General features: G+C 39.2%; 1 protein-coding gene across 1 annotated transcript in view; it reads left to right on the plus strand.

Annotated features, from left to right (window-relative positions):
• The window catches only part of LOC136865893 (periostin), a 56539-nt gene that overhangs the window by 20840 nt on the left and 12727 nt on the right, over positions 1-22972 (plus strand). Inside the window, exons 5-6 of the mRNA XM_067142448.2 lie at positions 1171-1332; positions 20333-20476. Coding sequence (XP_066998549.2) covers positions 1171-1332; positions 20333-20476 — 306 coding nt within the window. The remainder of the gene's footprint in view (positions 1-1170; positions 1333-20332; positions 20477-22972) is intronic.

A 22972-nucleotide genomic window follows, 5' to 3' on the forward strand; every position in this document is an offset into this window, starting at 1 on the left:
GAGCAATATTCTGTCCAAGTCCATTGTGCTATAGCCCATCGGCTGTGATGTCAAAATGGGGGAGTCCTGAGAGTCTTTTTTAATACAGTCCTCCATCATGAAGTGTATTATGCACAGTTTGGATGACAGTAACTCCTGTGGCATCTTGAAGTTCATGGCACAGAGTTGTAGCTGTGTGTGTGGGGTGCCTACATACAGATATGCATATATACAGCTGCTGTTGTTTTGCAGTATCTACTGAATGGGTATCTTTGAACTTTTCCACAACCTGGAGATTACACTTTGATTCATGTGAACAATGTTGGTAACGTCAACTTGTCTCATGTTCTGTTGCATCAAAGTGACGATTTTGATGCAGTCTGCCATAGACAGTGTATGACGAGGCATTTTAGTGTACAGTGCATACAAGCGAGATACACTGCCAAGCTTCCTTGGATGCCATCTCCTGTACTGGATTTGTTTACCAGTTGAGAGTCGAATGTCGTTAGCTGTGATTTAAATAATGTACTTACTATCTAGCCACATGTGAAACATAAATATTAGACATTGATGGGTAAACTGCAAGTATGCTTAACTTTTTTTTTTTTTTTTGATGAGTTCTTAGCACTGGTAATTTAAAGGTCATTCACATTTTGCCCTATGCAACTCCTAAATGAAAACATAAAGAAACCTCATACAAAAACACAAAACAGCATATCTTATAATACTGAGGTAAAACAGAGTCAAGGACTGGTTTTACAGGACCTTCTTGTTAAATGTGTAGTAGTATCTCACAGTAGATGTAGCTGTAACTGAGGCTAATTTTTACAAATTAAAAGTTAACAAACCATGTCAAAATTCATACCAATTTAGATGTAATTTATATTGTATGCAGGAAACAGATAATTCCATTTAAAAATGAGTGATGTATCATAATTATTCCCAGGTATGTACGAAAAATTGGTTGCCCATTTGACAGAATTTCTTAGACTTGGTATTTTCTGAAATTCTATGAGTAGAAATGAAATACAATGTATTTTATCAATTTATTATGTACAGTGTATTTATTAGCTATGAGGATAGTTTTACCTGGATGAATGAATTTCTGATTGCATTATTTCTTAAACGAATGTATCTGTGGATTTGTTCTGAATTACAAAGCACATATTATTGCTTTGGTTTCCTTCCCAGAAACGTATGGTGAATGATGCTGTAATCCACAGAACAGATATAGAAGGAAGCAATGGAGTGATTCATATTATTGACAAGGTGTTAATTCCTGCAGAACATACAATTGTAAAATATCTGGAATCTCGGGGCATTTTCAACAGATTTCTTGCTGCTCTTAACATGGTAAGTGATTTTGCTTTATTATGTACTGGTGACCCGCTCTAGCTTCGCACAGGAGCAAAATTCAATTTATGATGATAAGCCTTAGAAGATTTCCTTGTAGATGACATTATAATAGTCTTTGTCCTCCTGATGAATGTATACAGCTCATAGCTGTGATTTTTGAAGGCCCTTCTGGCTGGCTGCCTCTTAGCCTGCTCCTTTCAACCCACACAATATTTAAACCGTTCTAGTACTTTCACTAAAAGGATGATAACTCCTAAACTATTCATATAAATTACAGTGATCCGCCAGCTCCTTATAATTAATAAAGATACACAACCCATCTAACATTGTTTGTCATTAAGCTCAATATTGCCTTTATGCCATCATCATCATCATCATCATCATCATCATCATCATTTCCCCTTATCCAGCTCCTGCCGGGTCAGGGTATTTATGGCACTTCTCCATCTTCCTCCTTCCTTCCACCATTCCTCTTACATGATCTTGTCCCAGTCTAAATTTTGTCTTCTTATGCTGCTCTTCACTGATTCACTCCACCTTGTTCTAGGTCTTCCTCTTGCTCTCTTGCCCTCGCACTTTGCCTTCAGCATCTGTCTTGGAATTCTATTCTCCTCCATCCTCTTTAAATGTCCTAATCACCTTAATTTATTCTTTTCAACTCTCTCATTTAGCTTTCTTATCCCAACTTCCTTACTAACATCTTTATTTCACTCTGTCTCCCATTGTCTTTCCTATCGTACTTCTTAGGAATTTTATCTCACTGGCTTGAATTTTACTTTCTTGCCTGTTAGTCAAAGTCCAAGTCTCAGCTGCATAAGTCAGTATGGGTACATAGTGCATTTTGTACATTATCTCTTTACTTTTCCTTGGTACTTCTTTTCTCCAAACAAGTTTTCTTACACTTTGGTAGAATGCATTACTCTGCTGTACCCTCCTGCTAATCTCCATGTCTATTAATTCACTTCCTAGGTATTTAAAGCTGTGCACAATTTCCAGACTATGACTTCCAATTTTCACAGTGCCCTTTCCTTGCCTTTCCCCTCTCGACATCACCATAGTCTTGCTTTTCTCTGTGCTGATTTTCATGCTATACTTCTCAATTTTTTAAAATTCAGAATATCTAGTTCTTGTTGCACTTTTTTGCTGTCCTTACCCCTGATCACAACATCTGCAAATAGCAGTATCTTCATCTCTTTATCTCCATAGGCTTCTTTTGTTTCCTTTACAATTTCGTCCATGACAATAATAAACAAAAGAGGTGACAGCACACTCCCCTATCTTAGTCCAGTCTTATTCCTAAACCATTCTGTCTTTCCAACTGGGGTCAGTACTCTGCTAACAGTTGTTGTACATTGCTTGCACCATTTCTAACATTTCTCTTACAAGTCTCTTGATAACCATGGTTTCCCAAACCTTCTCTCTGGGTACACTATCATATGCCTTTCCTATTCCTGTGAAATTCATGACCAGATCCTTTCCATATTCCCAGTTCTTTTCCATCGATGTCTCATGCTAAAGATTGGGTCCACTGTAAATCTTCCACTCCTGAAGCCATATTGTTCCTCTTGTAACTCTCCTTCAATCTTTCTTCTCATTCTTCTTTCTAATATCCTTTCCAATATTTTAACTACCTGCGATATAAGTGTGATTCCTCTATAGTTACCACAAACTTTCTTGTCCTCTTTCTTCAACACTGGTATTATTATCCCTTTTTCCCAGTCTTCTGGTACACATTTGTGTTTCCACATACACTTTAGTAGTCGGTACAACCATTGCATACCAACAGGTCCAGCAGCCTTTATAATTTCCACACTGATTTCATCCATCCCTGTTGCTTTCAATCAATCAATCAATCAATCAATACTGATCTGCATTTAGGGCAGTCGCCCAGGTGGCAGATTCCCTATCTGTTGCTTTCCTAGCCTTTTCCGAAATGATTTCAAAGAAATTGGAAATTTATTGAACATCTCCCTTGGTAAGTTATTCCAATCCCTAACTCCCCTTCCTATAAATGAATATTTGCCCCAGTTTGTCCTCTTGAATTCCAACTTTATCTTCATATTGTGATCTTTCCTACTTTTATAGACACCATTCAAACCTATTCGTCTACTAATGTCATTCCACGCCATCTCTCCGCTGACAGCTCGGAACATACCACTTATGTAGGATGCTAAAAGGTTAGTTTTTTCCACCTATTCAATACATATAAATTTTTATAAATTAGGAATTTATTGTTGATTCCACTTGAGACATGTTTCGCCCTTCCTTGAGGGCATCATCAGTCAAAATATCACCTCAAGGTAAAAAAATCAGGTAACTGGTTAGTAGTTGACGGTACAAATTAATACATATTATTAATACAATTACAAAAATTAAGTATGGGAAATAGTTGTACAAAAGTGATGGTTGAACATATAGGTTTATAGATGAAAAGTCAGCACCAATGCCTAAAATTAACATAGTAGAGTTCGGCAGTGGTGCTCTGGAGAAACAGTTGACGCAATCATAGGGAAATAAAAAGTTAAAAAATATTTACATTAAAACAATTAAGGGAGAAAAGGTGTAGTGTTCGGCGTCAATGTTTGTATTCAAAAATTAATGTCAAAGGTTGGTAACTATACAGTATTTACATTGTTCAATTGAACAGTTGAGATAAAGTTTTAAAAATATTGACATTATAACATTCAGCGTAAATGTTTGTAATAAAAACTAATGTCAATAGATGGTAACTATATAGTAATTACATTATCTAATTGAATAGTTGAGAATTTACAAATATATACATAATTACAAAAGAGCAGCTGGTTTGCAAGGATAAAAAAAAAAAAAAAAAAAATTTAGTACTAAGTGCGTCCTGATGTTTTAGAGGTTGGAAGAAGGAATTAGTATTGACATTTCAGAAATATTTAGAGCAGTTTAATTTAGTTAAAATCACCGGGGGTAGGGAAATATTTCATAGTCAAATGAGGTTTTATAGGCATCAAGCTGGAAGTTTTTCAGTTGCAGTGCCGAGATCGGTACGGAGACTGGTCAGTGTGGATGGAGATTCATGGGTATTCCGTGCGTTTGAACGGCAACAATGGTGACAGTTATTAGTGGGTAATTGCTAGTTATATGGGTAATTGCTAATTATGAAAATGTTGCGGTTTGAAACTTTCGCTTATTCTTTTAGTTGACTTCTGTAGCATCGAATGTGATGTGAAGACATCGATGTGAAATGCCGGTGAGACAAATTGATATTGTTCTGTGGAATAAAGTATGGCGGACTTCGGGATGAAGTTATTGTTCTTTTCTGGTCTGGTGAGAAAGAATAGAGTTGCTTGTGTTGTGAACTGCTGTGGAGAGATTAGAATGTATACGGTAACTGCAGAGTCAGAGCGTTAAAGCTGGGGTGAGGCATCTTCTCATTCTGACTGCGAAGAGGAGCCGTAGTGCCACGCCATATTTGTGCCGATGTGCGTTGGGTTCCGGCGTGTTGTTGAAAGTTGTATTGTATGCAGTGGAAGTTATCTGTAATTGAGATGTTAATAGTATTAGTTAGTGTGTAAGAAAGGTTTATGGTAAGTAATGAAGAGTGAATGTTATGTTACATACCTGATGTGTCGCTGAGAGGTAATTGATGATGAGTATTGGTGGACTAAGAAGGAGGCTCAGTCGGTAATACGCACATGCGGTTAGCAATGGCGGCGGGAGGGGTGGACAGCTTTTGGGGGGGAGGGGCATGGGCGGAGTCATGCGCAAAGGTGAGCTGTCAGAATAGAGGAAGGTAGAGTGGAGGGGCGAGCTTGTTGTGTATTGGGAGTGCAGGTTGATGTAGTGTTGGTTTATAAAAAGAGGGGGGAGGGGTATAAGGAACCGAAAGTTACGCGGATAATATTGATGCCTATTTGTTAATGGGATGAATGTTATTTGCTTGTGTTGGGTGTTGTATTGTTTTTGAAGGTCGCGTGGTTATTATTTCTCGTGTTGTATCGGTGGGGTCGTGGTGGAGGGGGTGGTGTTTGGGTGGGAGGATGTGTGGGCTTGCTGTCGTTGTGTGTGGGGGAATTGGTCAGAAAGGGGGAGGTGGGGGGTAGGGGGGTAATTGTCGACATGCTGGGTGAGTTAGTTAATGTGGTATTGAAGATTTTAGAGAAGTTGTTGCCTTGAAAATTTATTTTTTGTAGTAAGGTGGGAATTTGTTCATAAAGGGGGTTTTTTAAATCTATTATCTCGTTGAGGTTTTTATCTTTGTTGAAGTGTTGGTCTAGATAGATGTATAGGTTCTCAAATTCAGTCATTAGTTTGCCTTTCTCGACTTTTTTTAGGATTGTTAAGTTTTGTTCTATTGTGGTGAAGTGGTGGCCAGTGTCCCTCATGTGGGTGCTCATTGCGGAAAATTTATTATGTTTATGGGCATTGTAGTGTTCTAAATAACGGGTTTGGAAGCTTCGGCCAGTTTGTCCGATGTACGAGGAGTTGCATTGTGAACAGGTGAGTCTGTAAATACCTGAGCCCGCGTAGTGGTTTCTTCTTGGGTTGACAGAGTTCTGGTTGAAAAATATGTTCTGGTTCGTGTTCTGCGTTTTGAAAGCAATGTTGACTTCGTGCTTTTTTAGGGGGTTGGCTATCTGGTGGATGACTGGATTAGTGTATGTGAAAGTTGCGTATTTGTGTTTATTGGGTTTTGTTGGGGAAAGATTAGTTGTTAATTTTATTTTTACTTTGTTGATGATCTTGTTGATCATGTTGGTGTTGAAGCCATTGAACTTGGCAATATCTGTTATGTAATCAAGTTCTTTTTTCAGATTGGTAGGTGAAAGGGGAATTTTTAAAGCTCTGTATATTAAACTGTAGTAAGGGGCTTGTTTATGGGAGTTTGGGTGTAAGGAATTATTGTTTATTGTTAGTGGGGTGAAGGAGGGTTTTCTGTGTATTCGAAACTCAAATGCGTTGTCCATTCGTGTGATGTTGATGTCTAAAAAATTGATGGAGCCGTTGTCCTCATCCTCTTTTGTGAATTTTATGTTGTTGTCTAAAGTGTTTAGGAATGTGAGGATGTTGTCGCTATTGTTGCACTGTTTATCGATGATTACTAGTGTGTCGTCGACATAGCGGAGCCAAAGATGAATACCATTGATGGAATTTATAATTTTATTGTGTTCTAAGTTGTCCATATAGATACCCCCCCCCCTCTTTTTATAAACCAACACTACATCAACCTGCACTCCCAATACACAACAAGCTCGCCCCTCCACTCTACCTTCCTCTATTCTGACAGCTCACCTTTGCGCATGACTCCGCCCATGCCCCTCCCCCCCAAAAGCTCTCCACCCCTCCCGCCGCCATTGCTAACCGCATGTGCGTATTACCGACTGAGCCTCCTTCTTAGTCCACCAATACTCATCAACAATTACCTCTCAGCGACACATCAGGTATGTAACATAACATTCACTCTTCATTACTTACCATAAACCTTTCTTACACACTAACTAATACTATTAACATCTCAATTACAGATAACTTCCACTGCATACAATACAACTTTCAACAACACGCCGGAACCCAACGCACATCGGCACAAATATGGCGTGGCACTACGGCTCCTCTTCGCAGTCAGAATGAGAAGATGCCTCACCCCAGCTTTAACGCTCTGACTCTGCAGTTACCGTATACATTCTAATCTCTCCACAGCAGTTCACAACACAAGCAACTCTATTCTTTCTCACCAGACCAGAAAAGAACAATAACTTCATCCCGAAGTCCGCCATACTTTATTCCACAGAACAATATCAATTTGTCTCACCGGCATTTCACATCGATGTCTTCACATCACATTCGATGCTACAGAAGTCAACTAAAAGAATAAGCGAAAGTTTCAACCCGCAACATTTTCATAATTAGCAATTACCCATATAACTAGCAATTACCCACTAATAACTGTCACCATTGTTGCCGTTCAAATGCACGGAATACCCATGAATCTCCATCCACACTGACCAGTCTCCGTACCGATCTCGGCACTGCAACTGAAAAACTTCCAGCTTGATGCCTATAAAACCTCATTTGACTATGAAATATTTCCCTACCCCCGGTGATTTTAACTAAATTAAACTGCTCTAAATATTTCTGAAATGTCAATACTAATTCCTTCTTCCAACCTCTAAAACATCAGGACGCACTTAGTACTAAAATTTTTTTTTTTTTTTTATCCTTGCACACCAGCTGCTCTTTTGTAATTATGTATATATTTGTAAATTCTCAACTATTCAATTAGATAATGTAATTACTATATAGTTACCATCTATTGACATTAGTTTTTATTACAAACATTTACGCTGAATGTTATAATGTCAATATTTTTAAAACTTTATCTCAACTGTTCAATTGAACAATGTAAATACTGTATAGTTACCAACCTTTGACATTAATTTTTGAATACAAACATTGACGCCGAACACTACACCTTTTCTCCCTTAATTGTTTTAATGTAAATATTTTTTAACTTTTTATTTCCCTATGATTGCGTCAACTGTTTCTCCAGAGCACCACTGCCGAACTCTACTATGTTAATTTTAGGCATTGGTGCTGACTTTTCATCTATAAACCTATATGTTCAACCATCACTTTTGTACAACTATTTCCCATACTTAATTTTTGTAATTGTATTAATAATATGTATTAATTTGTACCGTCAACTACTAACCAGTTACCTGATTTTTTTACCTTGAGGTGATATTTTGACTGATGATGCCCTCAAGGAAGGGCGAAACATGTCTCAAGTGGAATCAACAATAAATTCCTAATTTATAAAAATTTATATGTATTGAATAGGTGGAAAAAACTAACCTTTTAGCATCCTACATTCAGTATCTTCAATACGGATAGCAATGATTTTTATCACTTGCAACATACCACTTAGTCGAGCAGCTCTTCTTCTTTCTCTCAATTCTTCCCAACCCAAACATTGCAACGTTTTTGTAACGCTACTCTTTTGTCGGAAATCACCCAGAACAAATCGAGCTGCTTTTCTTTGGACTTTTTCCAGTTCTTGAATCAGGTAATCCTGGTGAGGGTCCCATACACTGGAACCATACTCTAGTTGGGGTCTTACCAGAGACTTATATGCACTCTCCTTTACATCCTTACTACAACCCCTAAACACCCTCATAACCATGTGCAGAGATCGGTACCCTTTATTTACAATCCCATTTATGTGATTACCCCAGTGAAGATCTTTCCTTATATTAACACCTAGATACTTACAATGATCCCCCAAAGGAACTTTCACCCCATCAACGCAGTAATTAAAACTGAGAGGACTTTTCCTATTTGTGAAACTCACAACCTGACTTTTAGCCCCGTTTATCAACATACCATTGCCTGCTGTCCTTCTCACAATATTTTCGAGGTCACGTTGCAGTTGCTGACAATCTTGTAACTTATTTATCACTCTATAGAGAATAACATCATCCGCAAAAAGCCTTACCTCCAATTCCACTCCTTTACTCATATCATTTATATATATAAGAAAACATAAAGGTCCGATAACACTGCCCTGAGGAACTCCCCTCTCAACTATTACAGGGTCAGACAAAGCTTCACCTACTCTAACTCTCTGAGATCTATTTTCTAGAAATATAGCAACCCATTTAGTCACTCTTTTGTCTAGTCCAATTGCACTCATTTTTGCCAGTAGTCTTCCATGATCCACCCTATCAAATGCTTTAGACATGTCAATCGCGATACAGTCCATTTGACCTCCAGAATCCAAGATATCTGCTATATCTTGCTGGAATCCTACAAGTTGAGCTTCAGTGGAATAACCTTTCCTAAAACCGAATTGCCTTCTATCGAACCAGTTATTAATTTCACAAACATGTCTAATATAATCAGAAAGAATGCCTTCCCAAAGCTTGCATACAATGCATGTCAAACTTACTGGCCTGTAATTTTCAGCTTTATGTCTATCACCCTTTCCTTTATACACAGGAGCTACTATAGCAACTCTCCATTCATCTGGTATAGCTCCTTCGGTCAAACAATAATCAAATAAGTACTTCAGATATGGTACTATATCCCAACCCATTGTCTTTAGTATATCCCCAGAAATCTGATCAATTCCAGCCGCTTTTCTAGTTTTTAACTTTTGTATCTTATTGTAAATGTCATTGTTATCATATGTAAATTTTATTACTTCTTTGGCCTTAGTCTCTTCCTCTATCTCGACATTATCCTTGTAACCAACAATCTTTACATACTGCTGACTGAATACTTCTGCCTTTTGAAGATCCTCACATACACACTCCCCTTGTTCATTAATTATTCCTGGAATGTCCTTCTTGGAACCTGTTTCTGCCTTAAAATACCTATACATACCCTTCCATTTTTCACTAAAATTTGTATGACTGCCAATTATGCTTGCCATCATGTTATCCTTAGCTGCCTTCTTTGCTACATTCAATTTTCTAGTAAGTTCCTTCAATTTCTCCTTACTTCCACAGCCATTTCTAACTCTATTTCTTTCCAGTCTGCACCTCCTCCTTAGTCTCTTTATTTCTCTATTATAATAAGGTGGGTCTTTACCATTCCTTACCACTCTTAAAGGTACAAACCAGTTTTCGCATTCCTCAACAATTTCTTTAAACCCATCCCAGAGTCTGTTTACATTTTTATTTACCGTTTTCCACCGATCATAGTTACTTTTTAGAAACTGCCTCATACCTGCTTTATCAGCCATATGGTACTGCCTAACAGTCCTACTTTTAAGACCTTCCTTTCTATCACATTTATTTTTAACTACCACAAAAACAGCTTCATGATCACTAATACCATCTATTACTTCAGTTTCCCTATAGAGCTCATCTGGTTTTATCAGCACCACATCCAAAATATTTTTCCCTCTGGTTGGTTCCATCACTTTCTGAATCAGCTGTCCTTCCCATATTAACTTATTTGCCATTTGTTGGTCATGCTTCCTGTCGTTCGCATTTCCTTCCCAATTGACATCTGGCAAATTCAGATCTCCCGCTACAATCACATTTCTTTCCATGTCATTTCCCACATAGCTGACTATCCTATCAAATAATTCCGAATCCGCATCAGTGCTACCCTTTCCCGATCTGTACACTCCAAATATATCAAGTTGCCTATTATCTTTAGAAATGAGCCTTACACCTAGAATTTCATGTGTCTCATCTTTAACTTTTGCGTAGCTTACAAATTCTTCTTTCACCAGAATGAAAACTCCCCCTCCCACCTTTCCTGTCCTATCCCTACGATACACACTCCAGTGCCGTGAGAAAATTTCTGCATCCATTATATCATTTCTCAGCCATGATTCAACTCCTATTACAATATCTGGTAAATATATATCTATTAAATTAATTCTATTCCTTTCTTTACAATACTTCTACAGTTCAACACTAACAATTTTATGTCATCCCTACTTGATTTCCAGTTCCCTGTTCCCTTATCACCGCTCCCTAGGCCATCCCGTTTCCCTGAATGTACCTCCCTATTACCCTTCCAAACAAATTTCCTAACTTATACGTACCACTGCGGTTTAAATGAAGGCCATCCCTATCTCCTACCCACCCATTAGGATCTAGAAATTTCACTCCCAGTTTCCCACATACCCACTCCATAGTCTCATTTAAATCCCCAATCACCCTCCAGTCAGTATCCCTCCTACACAGTATTCCACTAATAACAATCTCCGCTTTCTTAAACTTCACCCGTGCTGCATTTACCAGATCCCACACATCTCCAACTATGTTGGTACTTATATCAGCTTGCCTTACGTTGTTGGTACCAACGTGAAACACTACCACCTTCTCCTTCCCCTCCTCCCTCTCTTCTACTTTCCTCAACATCTGCCTCAATCTAATTCCTGGATAACATTCTACCCTGGTTCCCTTTCCTCCACACACTTTCCCCACGTGTCTAACGATGGAATCCCCCATGACCAGAGCCTCAACCCTACCCACCTCATTTGATCCCCTCCCCTCCTGGTCAGCCCTATCTTTCCTGATAGCTGCAGAAGCTACTTCCTCCTCCCTTTTCTCCTTCCCATGACCCTGTTCCACCTGTCTTTTCCTATCCTCTACTCTACATTTCCCTTTCCTACCTTTTCCCTTCCTCCTACTTCCACGCATCTCAGCAACAGTTCCCTGTCCCTCATCTTCCCTCTGTTGTTCTACCTGGAGTGACTCGTACCGATTTCGCACAGACACCTGTCCTGAATTCTGATCCTGAATAGAGCCCTTGGCCTGCAGTCTCCTTCCCCTTAGAACATTAGACCACCTGTCTTCTACAACTCCTCCCTTTCCTTCCCCTCCCTCTTGTACACCTACTGTAACCTGTACGTTGTTTGAGGGAGTCCTATCTTCCTTCCTGTCTTCTGTGAGAATCCTAATTATCTCCCTCAAACTTTCCAACTCCTCCCTCATACCCCTCAATGCCTCACCACACCCACAATAAGTACACTCGCGCTCCTTAGCCATTCTTTACGGGGGGAAAATTTTAAATTAAAAAATAAAATAACTTATTTGCAAAAAAAAAAAAAAATGAACGGAGGGATATATTGTCTGGGATAGTACACAACAATAAGGTAATTAATATACGACTACACTACAATACTACTTAGTCGTGCTCTATTTTTTTATTCTACAACCCCTAACAGGATAAAAGCTGCTGTTAATTACTGAATATCGAAAGTAATAGCCTACACAAGAACTACACAATTCCAAACTGCAATTAAGCCTATCCTAATTTCAACAATATTTTATTAAGAGTTTCTATGGATACCTCTACTACACCAGTACTACACAAATATTTTACAATAATAAAATAAGCACACTAAATTCTAATAGGATATTACTCGTATACTACTATACAGTACACTACAGTAATTTTTAAACTACTTTCAGACGTATCCTAATTACGATACCGGTACCGTACCGTATGTCACTACTAAGCACAACAGAAATGAAATTTGCAAGAACTACTGTACTCAAAGATTACCAACGAAGCTAAATGCTTAGACAAATTATTATTAGTATTACGGTCTAATAGATATACACGAAAGATAACACACGAATATAGCAGGCAAGATACGGCACTATCTAAATGTACTGTATCTACACTACACTACACTGCGTTTGGTTAAATGCTTAAGTATCAAAAGGATTGCCGTACACGAAGAAAAACACGAATATAACTGGCAAGATACTATCTAATATATTATACCTTATCTTCACTACAATTCTACTGAAATGTGGTTATGTGATTGTTACAGCTGGTGGATTACTATTATTTTCCCTACTTCACGGGACGGAGAAAAAAAAAAAGTGTCCTTAATTAGGCCTACTGAAAAATACGAGGTTGTCTACAATAATTTCTCAAATATTTCTATCAAAACTACTACTACTACTACTCCAGGGACTTGAACTGCAATTACTGGGATATATGAACTTTATTATTATTAGCTAACCGCTCACAAATACTGAAAGATCGAGGGAGCGAAATATAAATTACGGATACTAACTACCTACTCAGAAGTACAAATGAATGGAATACAAGGTCAGCTGATTTTTATTTATATTTACTTGACTACACTACACCCTTTGTTCACGACTGTAGCCAACAATGCAATATTTGAATATGAGGAGCGACAATAATCAATAACAATACGACTGTTAACTATTACCGTGTAATCTCTTTAACTTCTTTACAGGCGTATCGTGTTTTTTAATGTAGTAAATTATATCCTTCGCGATAGTTTGAACGGATATCTATACGAAATACCGGAGAAGTTGCTGCAGAAGTTACGGTACTATTCCTTACGATAATCTGCCTTTGTAAGTACAACCAACGAACCTACAGATATTTACAAATATTTTTAAAGTTAATATTGTTACCTAAAGTATTGCCTAAACCTAAATTCGAAACAAGGTGCACCTAGCTAGCCTACTTAACCTAGAAAACGTAATTTACTGAAGACCAACTGAATTACTTGTTACAAAATTTAAATAATTATTACTACTCCCAATTTCTACCAACAAGCACTAAACACCACTATATAAACAGCACTAAATGAATCAGATAAGCACAAAATTAAGCTATTTCAATAGGTTTTCACTACTTTATCACTACAATAATGCAAGAGCTCTCTCAACAGCCAACCGTTCTCAAGCGCATCCAACAATCACACCCATCTTTTCCCATCTTCATCTTTTGTACCGCTAACTCCACCTCCTGCATTGTTATATCATCCTCTGTTGTTGAATCCTCACCCTGTATTGCTTCTATCTCCCCTGTACAGTTGTTCACATTCAGTAGCTTATCAAAATACTCCTTCCATCTTCTGTTTATCTCTTCTGGGTGTGTTAACAGTTCCCCATTTTTCTTTTTCACTAGCTTTGTGGTAACTCTTTCTGTCCTCTTCCACACAGCATCCCTTTACTGCCACTTACATCCGTTTCCATTTTTTGTGTAAATACTACCCAACTTTTCTTCTCCTACCACCTTCTTACATCTCTGTTTGCTGTTGAGATACTTCCTTTTGCATTCTTCTGTTTGATCTCGGTTTCATCCTCACCAGGCTGTCTTCTTTTCTTTCACCACTTTCCTCACTTTCTCATCCCACCATGGTGTCTCCTTTTCTTTCACTCTTGTAGATGTCCTACCACAAGCACTCTCTGCTGCACTAACAAATGCCTTTTTCAAATTGGCCCACACCTCCTCTACATTTTCCATTTCAGTAAATGGGATTTGTTGCTTCAATCTCTCCTGAAAATTTTCCTGCACATTTTTGTCTTTCAATTTCCATACTTTTATTTTGCTTTCTCTTATCTCTTTTAGCTTTTCCATTTTTCCCAACTGTAAATTTGCCACCACAACTCTATGGTCCCCATCAAATGCTTCTCCTGGTAAAGCTGTCACATCCATCAACTTCCTGTGATTTGATAGTCAGTTACTGATTTTGTTCTTCTGTCACCCCACCCATCTCTCATAATTTTCCTGTTGTTTTTCTTTCAAAACCATGTATTCCCCACTATAAGTCCATTCCTTTCACAGAAGTCCACTAGCTCCTCTCCTTCGCAATTCTTTTCCCCATGTCCATATGGTCCAGTGACTTCTTCCTTTCCTTGTCTCTCGTTTCCAACCTGTGCATTCAGATCTCCCATAATAACCACTTCCACACCTTAAATTTCTCTTTCTACTTTCTCCAAGAATCCTTCAATATCTTCTTTCGTGTTTCCCAACTATGGTGCATACACTTGTATGAATTCCATCACTTCATTCTTCATCTTTAGTCTAATCTTCATTATTCTGTCACTCACACATTCTACCACTTCAACATACTCCTCCAATTACTTCGAAATGATTAGTCCCACTCCATTTATTGCCTCTTGGCCACCACTCCAGTATAATGTGTATCCTTTCCTCAATTTCTTCCTTCCATTACCTTTCCATTTCACTCCACTCAGCCCTATCATTTCTACCTTCTTCTTCTCCATGAAATCTACTACTTTCTCCACCTTTCCTATCAGGGTCATAAGATTTACTATTGCTATCTTAGTGTTGGCTACTGGTCGCCCATTTCTCACAGTTCCCCCAGTACCCTGAGAACTGCACGTCGCTTTAAGCAGGGGACCTCCTAACCTTTTCCAAGGTTGATTTCTTAGTACCATACCATATGTAGGCTATTATTACAATGGGGTCGCCACTCCCAAAGGCATTTTATACCTACTTCCAGGTGTTATTCTAGGCTGCTCCACTGGAGTACAGACGCCTTCTGTAGCCACTCCTCTGGAATACAGATACTACAAGTTTCCCTCTTCTACCACTGATGCCGTACCAAAGTCCACCCTCTCCACCACTGATGCCGTTGGGTATCTTCACCCATACCCGGGGCTTGGGCGCTCCATATTTGTGACCCCTGGAGAGAGGATGTCCCAGTATTTTAAAGCCCCCAGGAACTGGGCTGCCTGTTGGTCCATGGATTGTATTGGGTATTTCAACCAGCCCTACTGAATTGTAGGGTCCCCCTATCTGCCATCTGGGGATGTGCCCTCTAGGGGTTAACAGGCTCTCCCGAGGGCCAACATATGAGAACGTGAAATGAGCTAAATTTGCACAGGAAAAAAGGCTTCATGAAATCATTGCACTAATATGAAAGGAACATACTGTTTATTCTGTTATGTTATGATAAATTTTCCAGTTACTATGATCAGTTTATTAGGTTTTGTAAAGTGATGGCTGAGTTGAGTGTCTCAGAGAGTTGAGGCGCTGGCTTTCTGACCCCAACTTGGCAGGCTCAGTCCAGTGGTATACGATGGTGCTCAAATACATCAGCCTCGTGCTGGTAGATTTACAGACATGTAAAAGAACTCCTGCAGGACAAAATTCTGAGACCTCAAGGTCTCCAAAAACTGTCAAAAGTAGTTAGTGGGATGTAAAAAGTAATAACATCAAACCTAAATGAAAATAATAAGAAATGAATCAGAGATATGATACAGAAACTAAATGTTGAGGAGAAAGGAGCCTGTATTACTAGCATGCTTCCTGTGAGCCAGAGGCGTGTCATAATTGCAGAGAAATCAGTGAGGTCTTGGAGTTCTGAAAAAGGAACCACAGTTCAAATCCTGCCCTTCACAGATATTTTGAAGGTATTCACAACTTCATTGAACTATGAACGGCAGAGTTTCTCATTTGATATGATAAAACAATGTTATGTACAAGGTGTGTTCCATAAATAATGCGACCAAATTCATAAAAAAATCATTTATTGAATATATTCGTACAAATAATCAAAAATCTTCAAAATAGCACCCTCTTGCGTCGATACGCTTCTGGAGACGGTGTTTCCATGCCTGGAAGGCCTTTCCCGGAATGTCCTTTAGAGCCGATGTAACATACGTGTCCCAATGTTTTCCTTTCATGACTCCTTTTAACCGAGGAAACAAAAAAAAGTCAGCGGGAGCCAGGTCAGTACTGTAGGGAGGCTGGGGAACCAATGGGGTGTTGTTCCTGGCCAGGAAGTCATTGACAGTGAAGGCGCTGTGACTCAGCGCGTTGTCATGATGAACTTTCCACGTGTCCTTGATGTCGCTTCGGCAGCGCAAGACCCTCCTTTTACTTCTTTTGAGCACTTCCAAGTAGAAAGCTGAGTTCACTGTAGTCCTGGTAGGTACAAATTCGTGGTGGACAATGCCTCTGACATCAAAGAAGACAATGAGCATGGTTTTGACCCTGGACTTGCTCATGCGTGCCTTCTTGGGACGGGGTGACGATGGGGTGTGCCACTCTGAACTCTGCCTTTTTGTCTCAGGGTCGTACTCAAAAATCCATGACTCATCACCAGTGATAACTGAGTTAAAAAAATTAGGATCATTTTCACACATTTCCAACATTTCTCGGCACCGAAGCACTCGCATGTCCTTTTGTTCGTCGGTCAACACTTTTGTGACCAGTTTGGCACACACCTTTCTCATGTTCAAATCTTCGGTCACAATGCGGAAAATGGTTGTTTTTGCCATGTTTAGAGTTTGTGCTATCAATTGAAGGCTCAGCCGTCTGTCAGAGTTCAAACAATCGCGCACGCGTCACATTTTTGTCGACTCGTGAGGTTGATGGCTGTCCACTGCGAGGTTAGTCAGTGATCTCCTCTCGGCCCTCCATGAACGACTTGTGCCATTGGAAGACTTGTGATTTGGACAAGCAATCATTCCCAAAGGCCCTGCTGAAGTAATGGAAATGTTTCGGTGGCGGACTTCCCAAGTTTAACGCAAAATTTGATAGCTACCGTTGCTCTACAGAACGATCCATTGTGCCGTGTTACATGAACTCAAAACGGGCTTGACAGAAATGCACGTCCTGACTCTCCGGCAACTTGCTGCCGAATGAGACAAAGAGTGTTGAAGCTAACTCCCCCCTCCACTTAGCCCAGCAGGTTAGAACATATTGCGGTGTGCAGTTGCGTCAGAAAAAAATTGGTCCCATTACTTATGGAACGCATGTTGTATGTCTAGGAAACAGATGGAGAGCAGCAACTTACTATGTAAGACAGTGTGGATAGAGTATACATAAATGAAAAACATCGGTCCAAAATTTTTGGCTGTAGCCTTTGTCAGTGGAGGATAGAATGATAATGGTCATTGTTGGCAAGTAGATACTGTGATTAGGTGAGGGGAGTGGGGGACAAACAGACAAGAGAATGGAAAAAGGGAGCAGTTGTCTAAGTCAGACGTCATCCCGTAGTTGCTCTAGGGAGCCGGTGCTCTGCTCGGGACGGGTGTTTGTCACATGACAAGAGAGCAGCAGTCAGACAGGTTGCATACCGTGGCCATACTGTACTTGCACCACTGGCCTTCAGTACATACTACGTCATGCACTTCCCCTACTTGCTCGCTAAGCTGCTCTCGTTCCTCGAGAGCGGGGAGCAAACTGGCTCCGAAGGTATTTCGCTCTCGATTGATGATGCCTGGTCTAAGTTAAGGCCAGGTGCTTCCATGGACCTGAGCACCAGTTGACGGCCCACTTCAGAATCTCTAAGGGCAGGCGGGTGGGAAGTAGGTGTTTGAGGACTTTAGCTAAGAAACTACTTGGTTTGATGGTGCCTGGTATGAATGGAGACAGAAAGGTCTATGTTGGGGGTTTCGCAGGTACTGCTGTGGCAGTTTAGGTAATGTATTGCCAGTTAAAGCAGTATAGAAAGCTGGGCAGAGTCTGCACTGAAGCTGGTAGATAATGTTGGATGAAGTACTGTCATGACGACTTTGTGTTGGTTAAGACTTGCTGATGATGCTGCTGGTAAAATTGGTGTTTGGTGTATGTAGACACCAGGTCTTACAGCGGCTGTGTTCACAGGGGAAAGAGCCAGAAGGGAGTGGAGGTTGGTATGGTTCAGAGTGAGTTTTACAATCTCGTATTCTTTTTCTGAATCATGTCTACATCTTGGCCTCTATCCTTGAGGACTAAATTTTAAATTTCCTCTTTCTGCCACCAGACTTCCATAAACCTTGTCAAACTCATCTTCTCACAACTTCCCTAATGCTCCGCCATCTCATTTGTCTTCTTTCATTCATCAGAATTTCACTTCACATCTCAGTGGAAAACCTAGTACCTATTTCCACCATAATCCACAAGGCCAACCATGATCTTCTCCAGAACACTACACGACATCTCCATAAACTAAACACACTTTGTATGGATGCTCTTATCCTAACAGGTATCCCTCTCCTAAACCCAGCATATGTACCAGCTGTTCATCAGCCATCTAACACCCCTCTGTTAAGCCCCACTCCATCCTTGGTAGATCTCTTCATCCTACCTAAGCCAGCCGCACTAATTTCCAGTCTTCCCAAATGTTTTCCAAACAGCCACTCAAACAACCCTCAACAGAAATTAAATGATTCTGCAACCCATATGGTTGTGAATCTTTCATCTGACACTCTCACTGAGCACCATACCTATAAGCCTTTATTTAATTTTTCCTTTTTGAAAAATTGTGTAATGCATGCGGGAGATAGTGGGTTTGAATCCCTCTGTTGGCAGCCCTGAAGGTGGTTTTCTGTGGTTTCTCATTTTCACACCAGGCAAATGCTGGTGCTGTACCTTAATTAAGGTGGCAGCTGCTTCCTTCCAACTCCTAGGCCTTCCCTATCCCATCGTCGCCATAAGACCTATCTGTGTCGGTGCAATGTAAAGCCACGAGCAAAAATAAAAAAAAGTGTATTGATTAGGTGATTAAATGAAGGCTTTTAATAAGAAAAGTAAGAGCACCATACAATTATGGAACCTCCTCTGAACAACACTCTGGGGAGAAACAAGTTGGTGAATACCTCTCTCCATGTCTACTCATCTCCACCTTTCCACCTTCTCCTTCTCCATGAAATCTACTGCTTCCTCCGCCTTTCCTGTCAGGGTCATAAGATTTACTATTGCTGTCTTAGTGTTGGCTACTGGTCGCCCATTTCTCACAGTTCTGCCAGTACCCTGAGAACGGCATGGCCACCTGTATAAAATTTGCGGTCGGTATGAAATATTATTTAATCGAATAGCACTTTTACAGAGCAGGGTTGTGTTGTTTTTTTTTTGTTTTTTTTTGTTGTTTTTTTTTTAAATAGTAAACCTCTATAATGCTTTGCAAATCATTGACTGTCAATATGTCAGCCATTGCTTCATATTAATAAACTCATGTCAATGCTACAGTCATGTTACCATGGTACCTGGTCTGAGAGTAATTTCTCAAAAGCAATTTCACAAAATATATTTTTAGGTCTGTATTTTATATTTTGAAATAAGACATAGTTAGTCATATGACAGAGCCCTCTTAGAATGCTTGTGCAATGTTTCATGAAAATCTGTTCTGCGGTTTAGACGTGATGCCTTTTCAGATAGATAGATAGATAGATAGATAGATAGATAGAGAGAGAGAGAGAGAGATAGATAGATAGATAGATAGATAGATAGATAGATAGATAGATAGATAGATAGATAGATAGATAGATAGATAGATAGATAGATAGATAGATAGATAGATAGATAGATAGATAGATAGATAGATAGATGTCATTTCATTCTTATATACAGCAATAATCCCTTCCACTTCCATCCTAAGTAGGAGAACATGGTACAGTGCATGACTAAGACCACCACAGTAAGTTAGGTATGTAGTTTAAGAAGGAAAACAACAAATTAAAGGTATCAGGATTTTGAAATGCATTTAGCAATTGCAGGATAATTAAATAAATTCAAGAGAGCAGAATCCTCACTACTATGCATGTATAAGTAAATTAAATCATTTACTATAGTTAGAAAACAAAATCTTTTGAAATCCTGAGACCTATTGTGAAGCTAACATATTTTGAATGAACACATAAAACTGGACTAGAAATAGTTTTCTTTGTCTTGGAGTAAGTACTATAATTGCAAAAACGTTTCTTATTCATAGTATAACAAATATCAGAACTCTGCCTTATGTAGTAAAATACTGCTTTATTTTATGCAGACATCTCCATCACTTATGGACGTCCTGGAGTCGGACAAAGCCCCTTTCACTGTCTTTGCAGTCAGTGATCTAGCCATCAACCATTGGTCAACTGATCTCTTCACATACGAACGAATGATGTCAGACACGCACGTTGTCAATACCGTAAGATAATTTTACTCTGATTATTTTAATTATTCAGTATTTTTGACCCATTTCAGTCTTAGATTTTCATTTTAGTATCAACTTATCAAAGATACTTATTCCTATATTTTGTGTTCAACTAGCTATTTGCTCAATACTGTCTTCTTTTTGTTGCAATTCACAACAGGTTCTGCGCTTTCATGGTGGTGTGTAGGCCTACATATAATTTCTTGGAGTCAAATAACGACAGTAAATTTGGCCTTCGTATAGCACATTTTATTCATTCTTAAATCAGCATGCACTCTATATACACTATCAGATAAAGGATACCCAGACGCCCCTCTGTATTTGTAAATGACAGCCTAGGTGTCACTATAACCACTGCTGCTGCTGTAAAGACAGCTGAAGGCTCAGTGTAGCTCAGTGCTACGAGATACTTGTAAACTGGATGGAGCAAGAGAGCCCAGTTGAACATGAAATTGTTATTGGTTGCCACATCAGTAAGCAATCATTCAGAATCATTTTTATCCTTGTCAAGCTGTCTAAGTCAATTATTGGGGATGCTATAAATCTAACAAAAACAAACTACATAAATTTTCACAAACCTTTATATGCATTAAATTTGGATAAAAATCTGCTTTTCTTCAATCACAGAGTAATGAAAGTACACAGTACTAAATTCTTAGGACTGATTATAGATGAAAATCTGTCGTGGAGTAATCACGTGGAGACTATCCGTAATAAAATTATCCCTGTGATTGGTATCCTCAGTAGATTGCGATATAAGTTCTCTCGTGGGTTGTTGAAGGGTATTTACTATGCTCTTATTGAAAGCCACATCTCTTATATGATACATGTCTGGGCATGCTGTAGTAAAGAATTATTTGGAAAGGTAGAGGTCCTTAGGAAGAGAGCACTAAAAATAATTTTCAAACTGCCCATTCTGACACCAACTAAAGATCTGTATAAACATTGTAATATATTATCACTTCCAAACCTCCGCATAAAGGCTTCTATAATTATGATCTATAAAATTCAAAACAAATTGGTCCGCTCAAACACATCAGTAATTACTAATTCACAGGTTCATAATTATGAAACAAGAATTATTCATAATATTCACTGATGCTGATGCTTGTTGTTTTAAGGGGCCTAACATCGAAGGTCATCGGCCCCATAATATTCACTACAATCAGATTCATTCCACTAGTTATGGTCAAAATTCTCTTTGGCATTTTTCTATAACTGTGTATAACTTGCTTCCAAAAAGTATAAAAATTTTACCAACTTTATCTATCTTCAAGAGTAATGTAACTAAATTCTTGAAGTAGTATAGTAATTATGGTTAGGAAGCTTTGTCCTATCTTATCTACTACATCATGTTAAATTATATACTTACTGTATTTTATTTTATAATTACATTGTGAATATAGCTGCCATTGTAATTTATTTGTATTGCACCAAGAAGAGCCTTGGCTCAGGTGCCTATATTGAAATGAAATAAATAAAATAAAAAATCACTACCACAACAAAACCACAGCTGGGCAGGACATGGGTGTTGCCCAACAGGGATAGTTGAGCATTGAAGAAGGCGGTACAGGAAATTCACATGACACTGTGTGATACCATCCTTCACAAATTCAACAGTGCTACTAATGGTGCAGGTAGCACCATAACTGTGCACTGGGGGATACAAGGAATGGGATTCACAACTCAGGCACCCATCCACAAATTGCACATTTTATTGCTGAATGCGAAGCACCTCATCTGGTTGTGTAAAGAGCAGTTCCACTGGTCTGTGAATGACAGGAGTTGCTTGATTTGAAGTGATGAATCATCTTATACCATGTGGCAGTTTTGATGTGGCAAATGTCAGACAAAAGTTACATGCCAATGTGTACAGTGCCCACAGTGAAATGTGATGGATCAGGTGAGTTGGCCGTGCAGTTAGAGGTGCGCGCTGTGATACTGCATCCGGGAGATAGTGGGTTCGAATCCCACTGTCGGCAGCCCTGAAGATGGTTTTCCATGGTTTCCCAATTTCACACTAGGCAAATGCTGGGGATGTACCTTAATTAACGCCACGGCTGCTTCCTTCCAACTCCTAGGCCTTTCCTATCTCATTGTCGCCATGAGACCTATCTCTGTCGGTGTGACGTAAAACCACTAGCAAAAAAGAAATGTGATGGAGGTGGGGTGACAGTGTGTGGAGTGCTTTTCAAGGAAAGGACCTGGTCCTTTTGAAATGCTACATCATCATAGGTTGTTCTGCCATCTGGCAGGTCCAGTCATGGAGGTGACCTCCATATCTCTTGATCTTGTGCCCTTTTCTTCACTTCTGCATGTTAAAGTGGAAGGATACAAGGATATTTTGACCATCTGCATGTTGTCTACAGTGAATATCAATTTAAAGATAATCACTATATGTTTTAGCATCATAATGCTCCCTGTCATAAAGCAGAATCCTTTCATTTGTTGTTTGTGGACAATAAGGTTCCAAACATGGTCTAGCCAGTG

Source organism: Anabrus simplex, chromosome 3 (assembly GCF_040414725.1).
Source record: "Anabrus simplex isolate iqAnaSimp1 chromosome 3, ASM4041472v1, whole genome shotgun sequence".
In the NCBI taxonomy this organism is placed as follows: Eukaryota; Metazoa; Arthropoda; class Insecta; order Orthoptera; family Tettigoniidae; genus Anabrus; species Anabrus simplex.